Source organism: Semicossyphus pulcher, unplaced genomic scaffold (assembly GCF_022749685.1).
Source record: "Semicossyphus pulcher isolate SPU_LCO1_2020_fin unplaced genomic scaffold, fSemPul1.0.p SCAF_17, whole genome shotgun sequence".
NCBI classification, from domain to species: Eukaryota; Metazoa; Chordata; class Actinopteri; order Labriformes; family Labridae; genus Semicossyphus; species Semicossyphus pulcher.
The window spans coordinates 28,369,836-28,379,823 of NW_027211681.1; the positions used below are offsets into that span (position 1 = coordinate 28,369,836).

Here is a 9,988-nt window from a genome sequence, read left to right on the forward strand (position 1 = left end):
TGGTCATAGCTAATCTTGACACAGGCTATACGTTTTATTATAGAGCAGTGAGAATACAGCTACATACAACCCACACAGATTAATCTAAAGTTGGAAAAAATAAAGGAGGGCTTTTTGTTTTTAGTTTGGTTGTTGCTCTTTTTAATCATCTTCATCAAAGATTCACTGAAGATTTTAATTAAAAAAAAATATCTACTTTAAAAAAAGATCTGTAGGCCAATACGTATTAGTTCCTTTTTTCTTATTCCAGTAAATAATTTACCGGTTAGATATAGTGATAAGTGGAAAAGTAATATCTTGTAATCATTTGTCGTTTAGCTGACAGTACTCAAATGCCTTTGTTCTGAGCACTGAGTAATGAGAGCAGTTGGATGTGCTGTATAGTAGAAGTGAAAATCGGCACAGAGTGATGCATCTTCTCAGACATAGAAAATCTTTGGGTGTAAGCTCTCCGGATAAAGATAGAGAAACGGTGAGCATGCGCCCGAGGGGTCGTCGAAGAATCCAGTAAATAGAACCCCGGAGCACGAGCCGAGTGTCGGCGCTGACGTCACGGCCCTACATTGAGAGCTCGGGCTGAATTGTAAGCGCGAGCTTCAGACGGAGGCGCGCCGAGGAAAAGGACACAACTACGATGAACTGCACTCGGTGTGACTCTGCTGCTTTCTGAGGGAAAATACTGCTCGTTTTTTACTCTAATTCCTCGTTATTTCTTCCTTCCGGCGACGTAAACAAACCGACGGACATTTTGGAGAGATTTGTTTTCGCTTTGGGGTAACAACATGTCCTCCGCGGCGGTTGCTGCCTCGAGAAGGCAGTCCTGCTATCTGTGCGACCTGCCCCGCATGCCGTGGGCGATGATCTGGGATTTTACCGAGGCTGTTTGCCGTGGATGTGTTAACTACGAGGGGGCCGACCGGATTGAATTTGTTATCGAGACCGCCCGGCAGCTTAAGAGAGCACACGGCTTCCAGGACGGCCGCTCTCCGGGCCCGGGGAAGCCCCAGCACGCCGGGAAGGAGATGAACCACTCGGCCGGGGAGCCTGGCTCCCGTCCGCCGCAGCCTTTGGACCGCTACCCGCTGTCTGACCGGCCGCCTCGGCTTGGACCGGAGTACCAGGCGGGGAGGCAGGCGAACGGCCTCCCCGTGCCGAACGGATTTCCAAAACCCGACGAGCCCCCGGAGCTGAACCGCCAGAGCCCCAACCCCCGCAGGACTAGCACAGTTCCTCCCAGCCTGGTGCCTCTGGTGAACGGCGGCATGCCCACCGTTCATCCGCTCAACGGCCGCCCGGGGCAGATGGGTCTGCCCGGGGTTCTGTCTGCACCGGGCCAGGGGGATCACGGGAAGCGTCCGGAGGATATGAAAGACAAACACAGGCCGGACAGCCTGTCGGACAGCCACAAGGAGTGGACCGGCAAAGGCAAAACAGTGCGGGACCTGATGGCGCTGCACACGATCGATCCCAGGTTTAAGAGGGAACACGAGGCCTTGCAGCGCATGATGGGATATGACATGAGTGCCACTTCCTCAAAGACAGGTGAGAATATTTCTGTTTATTCTAGCGCATTGAAATGTGGATCCGACATGCTGAATGAAAACAGGAACTGAACACAACTGAAATAATGTGTCAGCACATTTCACGCACGCTGCTGACGTGTTTAAACCGACACGCTCGGTAATGCCACGCGTTGACACGGACCCGCTCACCTCTGTGCACGCGGAGGGCTGGCAGAGAGCAGCAACATAAACAAAGCTATATTCTGTGTGTGTTGAGAAGTTTCCTGCGTGTTATTGTGCCAATACCATATGCTGCTGTGTGTGTGTGTGTGTGTGTGTGTGTGTTTGTGTGTGTGTTAACTCTTCCTCTGCCTCTGCCTCAGACAGGGGGAAGCACCCACGCAGTATGAAGAGGAAGGCCTCCCCGGAGCCTGACGGAGAGGGCAGCGCCCCCAAGATGAACGGTGGTGAGGGCCAGCCGTGGCTCCCGTCGCCCTCTGAGGTCCTGAAGATGCCCCCTGCGGCCCTACCTGGCTTCTCAGCCGCTCCCCCCTCCACCATCTCCCCCCACTCCCGCACCACGCCCCCTGAGGCTGCCACAGCGCAGAACGGCCAGTCCCCCATGGCAGCGCTCATCCTCGCCACTGACAACGCAGGCAGCACAGGCTCACCTAAGGACGCTGGCCAGGTACACTCCACCACGGCGGGGGCGCGGAGGAACAGCGGCAGCCCCCTGTCGCCGTCCTCAGCCTCTCAGAGGAGGCTGGCACAGAGGGAGGGGACTGTGAGTGTCAACCCCTCTGCTTTACATGCACCTGGCAGCATGGACCCCCACGCAGCACCGCCACAGAGCATTCCAGACTCTTCCGTGCCGGGCAGCGTGCCGCTCTGCTGCACTCTGTGCCACGAGCGGCTGGAGGACACTCACTTCGTGCAGTGCCCCTCAGTGCCCTCGCACAAGTTCTGCTTCCCGTGCTCCCGGGAGAGCATCAAGCAGCAGGGTGCCACCGGCGAGGTGTACTGCCCCAGCGGGGAGCGGTGCCCACTGGTGGGCTCCAACGTGCCCTGGGCCTTCATGCAGGGGGAAATAGCCACCATCTTGGCCGGGGACATAAAGGTAAAAAAGGAGAGGGACCCGTAAAATGTTCACCAGCTGTTTTTGTGGAACTTTTTTCCTTTTGTAACCCGACTACGGCAACAACAGCAGGACAAACACACACCCAGACATAAATCATCCAGCAGGCCCCAGAGAACCACCGGACATGTACATATTGGACACAAGGGAAGTGAACACTTCGTAAACATGGCTGTATAATTTTTTTGAGTTTTCTTTTTCAATACATTGTGTTTCTATAATTTTGAAGATAAAAGGTATGTACTCGTCATAACTCCCCACCACACTTGTTTCTTTTCGGTCTGTCGGTGTACTTTAGGTCTGGAGACAGTCCCTGTCAGACATAGAATGTGACTAATCTGAGCACTTGGCAAAAACAAAAAGAATAAAAAAACAAAGAAAATGCTTCTAGCTGTACATGTATGCACTTGTTTAAGAAAAAACTTGCCAAATACAGTTTCAGACCTTGTAATAATACCTCCAGTGTCTCTGTGGTTTGCTTATTTTCCACACTCAGCGAGCCAGGAGCTCGTCGGCCTGATTGTGATTCAGTCATGATGCAATACCTTCCAACAGGAACAAACTGGCTTCCAGGGAAGAGTGGGAGGAAGAGAAGTCAAGGAGAGAGGCAGAGGCAGGAGAGGGGGGGGGGGGAGTGTGTTGCATAAACGTTTTGTACAGTAAATCACACGTAGGCGGGCCGAGGTCGCTCTCTGTGAGCCTCGTGTCCTGCCAGCGTTGGGAGATAACGAGGGCCTAAAAATAGTCTGCTGTGGAAACGCGATGCTGCGGAGCGTCGCCCGGTGAGCCGTCTGTTGATGTGTCTAATCACTGAGTGCTTCACGTGCCATGTGTGACAATATGCTTCAGCTCTTCTTCAGCGCCGCCATATTTGGATCTTTTCCTCACCCGACATCTCAGCACCTTCTTCTTTATAGCTGAGAACAAATCCTGGCAGCAGATCCGATCAGGCCGGTTGTTGACGCCCTGATTCCAGTGAAAACACGCTGGAGATGTGAGGTCATGAGCCCTCGGGGACTTTTACGTTGCAGCAAGCTTCTCGTTGCCACATTTTTCCACATAACTCGCTCCGTCACGCTGACAGGATGACACAGACGCCTCCGGGCTCTGTTTTGGCCCCTAGGGCACGAATCCTGCTCCACAACAAAGCTGCTTCATCAGACAAAATGGCTGCTGTCTGGGGGGATTTGGATGAAGCTTATATCTTGTTTTTACATCTTTCCCGCTCTCACACTCTCATTCAAAGTATTTGGCCTATTTTTACTTTGATTCTGCAGTTATTCTTAAAGGGGAACTCTGTTTTTTTTAACCTGGATCCTATTTTTAGATATTAAAAGTTCATAATAAGAAATGTGGCTGTGGAATCGCTCCAGTAGTTTGCATCAGCTGGCAGCTGTGAAAAAGGATGTAATTGCTGCAACCGTATCCCTGCAAACAGTTGCACACGATCAAAGGTTGTCCACTAAGTTCTTGTTGTTTCCACTGACAGGCTCAGATTGTTATTGCTCTACCGTCGCCTGGGTCGGTTAGTTGTTTTTTGTTATCGTATGTTACAAAAAAGGCGTTGTGCTGGTTCTGAACTGACCACTTAAAACACTAAAGTCACACAATAACACGAACAAACGAACCGACCCACGCAACGGTAGACCAGCAGCTCCTGTGTCCTGTGAGCTTAAATCAGTGTTTTTCTGAATGGAGTCTGGTGTGTGTGCAGAGAGCGATGTGTGTGTGGTTAAAACAATCATCTTCCTCTGTAACAAAAAGGTCTATCTCTGTAGGGATCCTTTCTGTCATGTTGTCACACACTTAGAATAACAATCTGAGCCTGTCAGTGGAAACAACAAGAACTTTGAGTGGACGACCTTTGACCCATCAAAGATTATGTTGCAGCCATCACAGCCTGTTTCACTGCTGCAGGATGAACACATGTACTGGAGACATTCAGACAGATTTCTGTGTCTTTTTGTCATTTAGATCCCAAAATGTATAAAAAATAGAGGTCAGGTATAAAACACCAGAATCCCTCTTTAAGTTAATATTCGACATATCTTGGATTTTCTCTCTCCGTCACGTTCGGCGGCTTTTTCTTTCTAGTAAGTAAAATAAATTGAAGAGTACCGAGGGTCCCTGCATGAGAGTAAAGGAGGAGAGAGAGGATATAAATGCCTTGCTCAGGGGTCACGTGCTTCTCGGTGGAATTCCTGAGTCACTGTCCCCCCCTCCTCCCTCCCTCCCTCCCCCTCTCTCCTCTCTCTCCTCTCTCTGCTGCAATAACACGCCTTCCACTGTTCAAGGTTGATCACACAGCGAGCGGATGAATGGGGGCCTGTGTGTGTTTATGCCGGGGCCCCTGTCGCTTTCAGCCGCCATTCAGAGCAGCAGCCAGGAGGAAACGTTAACCCCTACCTGGCTCCACAGACGCAGGTTTAAACTTCACGACAACACGTTTAAAAGAAAAAATCACTTTAATGTTTTTAAACATCGCTGATCATTTGCACGCGCAGCAACATTTGGACTGGAGTATTTTTTACTGTAGTTTTCCGGCTCCTCAGAGTCGGTGAAGGCAGCAGAGTGGCTGTTTTTTTTTAACCCCCCTTTTCATGGTTTTTATTTTATAATTTAGACATTTTCAGCCTCTTTACTTCAGGGACTTGCTGCTTTTACAAGATGACTATAACTGTAGATCTCAGGCTGGATCACTGAGCAAAGAAACGGGAGCTATCTTGATCGGTGTGGGATAGTTTTAATGGTTTTAACATTAGAGCCGATACCAAAACAATACTTCATCAATTCTAGTCCAAACATAAGCAGTTGTACGCGACGTTTGCAGCTTAAAATCCAGTCTTGAATTAACAGAAATAATCAAGTCTTGTTTAAAGCGAGGAGTCTTGTGTTTGAGGAGTTCCACCTCTGTGAAGATACGTCTGAAAACAAACACATTTAATAATCTGAATAAATAGTTTGAAATGATGCTGAAATAAAAAAATGAATTCATGCTCTGTCAGGTCGCTCTGCAGGACGAGGCAAGCTAAGGCCTTTTAAAAATGCTTGTTTTTTGAATGGAGTTTGACTTGACTATTGCTAATGCAACCAGGACAACTTCTGACAGAGTTGAAAGAACTTAAGTTGCAGGATTGTCTTGAAGGCAGCGAGCTTGACTTAAAATGTTTAAACTTGTAGCCTTTTTTTAAGGGTTTTTTTTGGGAAATCCCACGGACACTTGAAGGCGTCAGAGTGTCAGCATGCAAAGCACAGGGTTCCTTCTCAGAGCTGCAACAACTATTCAATGTGAGGGAAATTAAACGCCAATATTTTGACAATTTATAATTTGTGTAATTTTTCAAGCAAAAAGGACAAAAGTTTGTTCAAGCGTCTGAAACGTGATGATTTCCTGCTTTATGTGATTTTGTAAATGAAAATGTTGGAGTTTGAAGTGATGCTTTGACAAAAGAAATGTAACAGACGTCACTATCCAGCTCTGTTTTTTACAAAGACGCCCTTTTTAGACTAAATTGATTAATCGATTACAAGAATAGTCATTGGCTTTGGCCCCGCCTCACTTTATTCTTCCAGTTGTAAAAGAAGGAGCACTACTCCCAGTTCAAACTCTGACATTCCTTTGAACAAACAGAAACACTGACGGGTTAAAGCGCCGGTCTGCTGCTCCTTTTGAAGTCTGCCAGCCAATCAGACGTCCGATCCAAACCAGATCCAGACCTCCGCCCTCCCTCTCTCTCTCCTCTCAGGCCGGTTCATCTCTGGCGTGAGGTCGGCTTCAGATTCCAGCCGAGGCAGCTCATTTCTTTTCATCTGTCACCGAAACTCAACACCCAGAGGGCCCGAGAGCCGGCGGCCCCGGAGGAACGGGTTCACTGAAATTACGTGGCACACTCGGAGACAAAGTCAGGGTCTCTCCCCCCTCCTGTTCCTCTCTCTCTCTCTTTCTGTTTGTTCAGCTGTCCCTCACCAAGGCTCACCCCCTCCTCCACCTCCTCCTCTTTCCTGACTCTGAAGTGCAGGACGGGCTGAGGAAACACGTCTTGAACTGATTGCCTACAGAACAGCAAACACGCCACGAGCAGGAACAACAAGCTTCAGCTGTTCTCACCTGAAAACACTGAAAGTACTCCAAACTGGCTGCAGATTTACACACATAATTTACAAGCAATGATTCATTTCAGTGTATCTGGATCAGCCGTATTCCCATCACTCTGAATAAGGAAGGAAACTCTACCTGCAGGGCTCGTCCAGGGTACAAAAGCAGAGTTATGTTGCCTTAAATCAGGTCACTGAGCTTCTGCTGGAAACTTGGTGAGTGGGATAAATAAACTGATGTGTTCCTGCAAAGAAGTTGCTGTAGAATTATATCCTTTTTATTTGCACCTTTGGGTCAATCAGAAACTGAAAGGTGCCTCCACTTTGGTTTAAAATATTTTAATTATAACAAAAATCTGAGTCAAATGGAGTCAAGCAGGATTTAAAATAAGTGTGGAGTTAGTTTTAAAAACGATATTGCACAGCAACATAATCAGATATTAGCCGTTAGCTAACATCTGCCACATCTGCAGTTTGTGGATCATAAACATAGAAAGCAAAAATGTACTTGTTACTAACATGAGACTAAGAAAGATGAGGTTTAGGTGAGTTTGTACCTTCCTGATATGATGCTAATGGTAGCCATGCTAGCTAGCTGTATTTCCAGGAATGGCTAAAAAATCAGAACAATAACTGCCGTTAAATTTGGATCAGTCCCTACAGGAGGATGGTAATAACTCTGGTGATTACTGTTTAATATTTGGGGGGTTTAAATTATTTCCTGGATGTATGAATACATAAGCTTAATGTAACATATAAAGGCTTATTATTAATAAGATATATCAGGGACAATTTGGGAATTTAGCTAGCTTAGTTAGCTGGCTAGGAGCTAACTACCTATGTAGTTGGTTGATTTAAAATTCACAGTCCATGACGAATTTAAGCTTAATATGTCATCTCAGGTACAAATGCTATCCTGCATTAATTAATAAGGGAAGTTAGCTAGCTTAGCTTGTTAGCTAGGAGCTAGATACCTGCTGTGAAGAGACACCGAGGATTGTCTAGGACCATTTCAGCACTTAATAGACATAAATTTCTGTCCCACTCATTATTATGTAACACTGTAGTATTGAATTCAGTGGCGCTATAGCTAACCGTTAGCATACTTACATATGACTCATGCTAGCAACAGCCTTCACAAAGGCACACTGATTGATGTAAACATAAAGACAAATGTGCACTTAATGAAATTGAGCTAAAAAAAAAAAAAGTGGTCCTGGTTTATTGGTTTGAAAATGTGGTAAGCTAGCAGCTAGCTACCTGTAGATGATTCTGGCAGTAAGTTAAAGAAAACCTTAGCTTAGCTCAAAATATTTAAACCAAAAGCTTTTAGGAATGGACGGTAAGAGGTCATGTGAAACCTGTAAGAGAGGAACAAAATATTTATTTACTTTAAACAAGAACTTCATTTATCAAGAGCATGCTTTCCTTATGAAGCTAGCTGTCAGCAACAAGTGCCAACAACCCCCCCTCCCCATGCTGCTCTGCTGTGCTCCTCCAGGCTTCAGGGTCTAAAGGGTGGGGTGAGCGTATGTTTACCATGTGCTTCAGGTCATTTAGTCCAAACGAGCAGCTCGTCCAGGCGGGGAGCCGCTCTTCATCTGGAGTGTGTCCAAATCCAAACGCTGTTCAAAAGGTCAGCCGGCCCCCGCGTGAAAACCGACCCCGACCCGGGCAGAACACGCTACACACACACAATGCTCGGCCCCCGCCACATCAGCACTTTCACAAATCTGCCCCGGGGCTTTAAAGACCCCCCTCCACACACACACACACACACACACACATTGATACTGGTCTCTTCATTTACATTGTATTAAACTCTTTACTTCAAATACACAAAAGGCCTAAAAATATTTAAAATATAGTAGAAGAGATTTTACAATAAAATAAATCATCAAGTTCGTAGAAGATATAAATGAAAATACAAATGAATTAAACAGGAATAAAAACAATAACGGCAAAGATAAAATTGTTTTAACAGCAAACCGAGAGATCAACTTTATAAAATTGACAATAATTAAAACAAACGTTTAGATACAGGAGAATGTTTAGGGTGAAGCTATCCTCCATTAAATCATGACGTTTCAAACCACGTTAAAACTATTAGGAAGTGATTCAGGAAAAGACACAAGACTGCAGGCGAGAAAGAAGTTCTTTCCTCGAACAATGGATTTCTGCTAGTCGCAGAAATGTTTCATCTTGTGGGTAATTCAACTGATAAAAGAAGCGAACATGGTTCAACCCATCCGAGATCTTTTCTCAACACAGCGTTAACCATGTATCTGTCCTCATACTGATTCACACAGTGTTTGTCGCTCGCAAGGAGAGGCTCGGTTTGCCTTTTATCTGGAGTCTGTTCTGATGTGTAAACTCTGCATTAAGATGCTAGTGTGCTTCAAACCACGTAGTTATTGAGACTTGTCTTCTCACTTGTTTATTTGCCATGTTACCTAAAAAAAAAGATCATGTAGGGACACAACATGACAACACATCTGAGAAACTTAACCATGTTTTCTACATAACAAACTTCTTAAATAGTGGTTGTGACAACATCGTGTCAAAAACTTGCAGAACTGGATTTAAAGATTCGCACACATTTGATACTTTGAGTATTTACAGTTCATTGATAGTTTTTGTCAACATGGACACATTTTGCTGTCGGCCACCTCCTGTGTTGAAAAACTGCAGTTCCTCTCTTGTCCACTTGAGGCTGCTTTCAAAAGTGAGTCAGTCCCCATAGAGCCCCATGTTAAAACGTCCAACTTTACAGAAGGCACTAACTGTCCAAGAAATCTGAGCTCCAGCTTTCTGTGAGGGAAATTCTAGTATTATTTTATGGATATTTTTGTTGCAGGTGTGCTGTGTTACCTACCTAGCTTGTTAGCTCGTTCAGTGTTAGTCACACAGTATTTTTTCGTAGGCCAGCGCACAGGAGTCAGGATTGTTGTTGGATTTAAACTGGAGAGATTACAGCAATTAGTTCTTCAGTCTGATGAACTGCGGTCAGCTAATTAGCCAGCTAACTAATTAGCCATGAGTGTAGCTTTGATAACGTGCTGTTTGCTAACCACTTCCTGCTCTCCAGCTCCACCCTCTCATCCAAATATGGTCACTTCCGGCTTCAGAAAACCAACATGGTGACGGCCAAATCCCGAACTTAAGGCTTCATTTACGCAGGCGAGGAGCCGATTGGTGACGTCCAGTGGCTACTGGTTCATATATTTACAGACAACCCTCCAGAAACTTCCTGACA

General features: G+C 46.1%; 1 protein-coding gene across 1 annotated transcript; it reads left to right on the forward strand.

Annotated features, from left to right (window-relative positions):
• The first annotated feature begins 533 nt into the window (after positions 1–533).
• irf2bp2b (interferon regulatory factor 2 binding protein 2b) lies at positions 534–3,242 on the forward strand. Its single transcript, XM_069665737.1, has 2 exons — positions 534–1,542; positions 1,886–3,242. Exons 1-2 carry the CDS (start codon positions 783–785, stop codon positions 2,641–2,643), a joined length of 1,518 nt encoding a protein of 505 aa, XP_069521838.1. The 5' UTR covers positions 534–782; the 3' UTR covers positions 2,644–3,242.
• Positions 3,243–9,988: the final 6,746 nt, after the last annotated feature.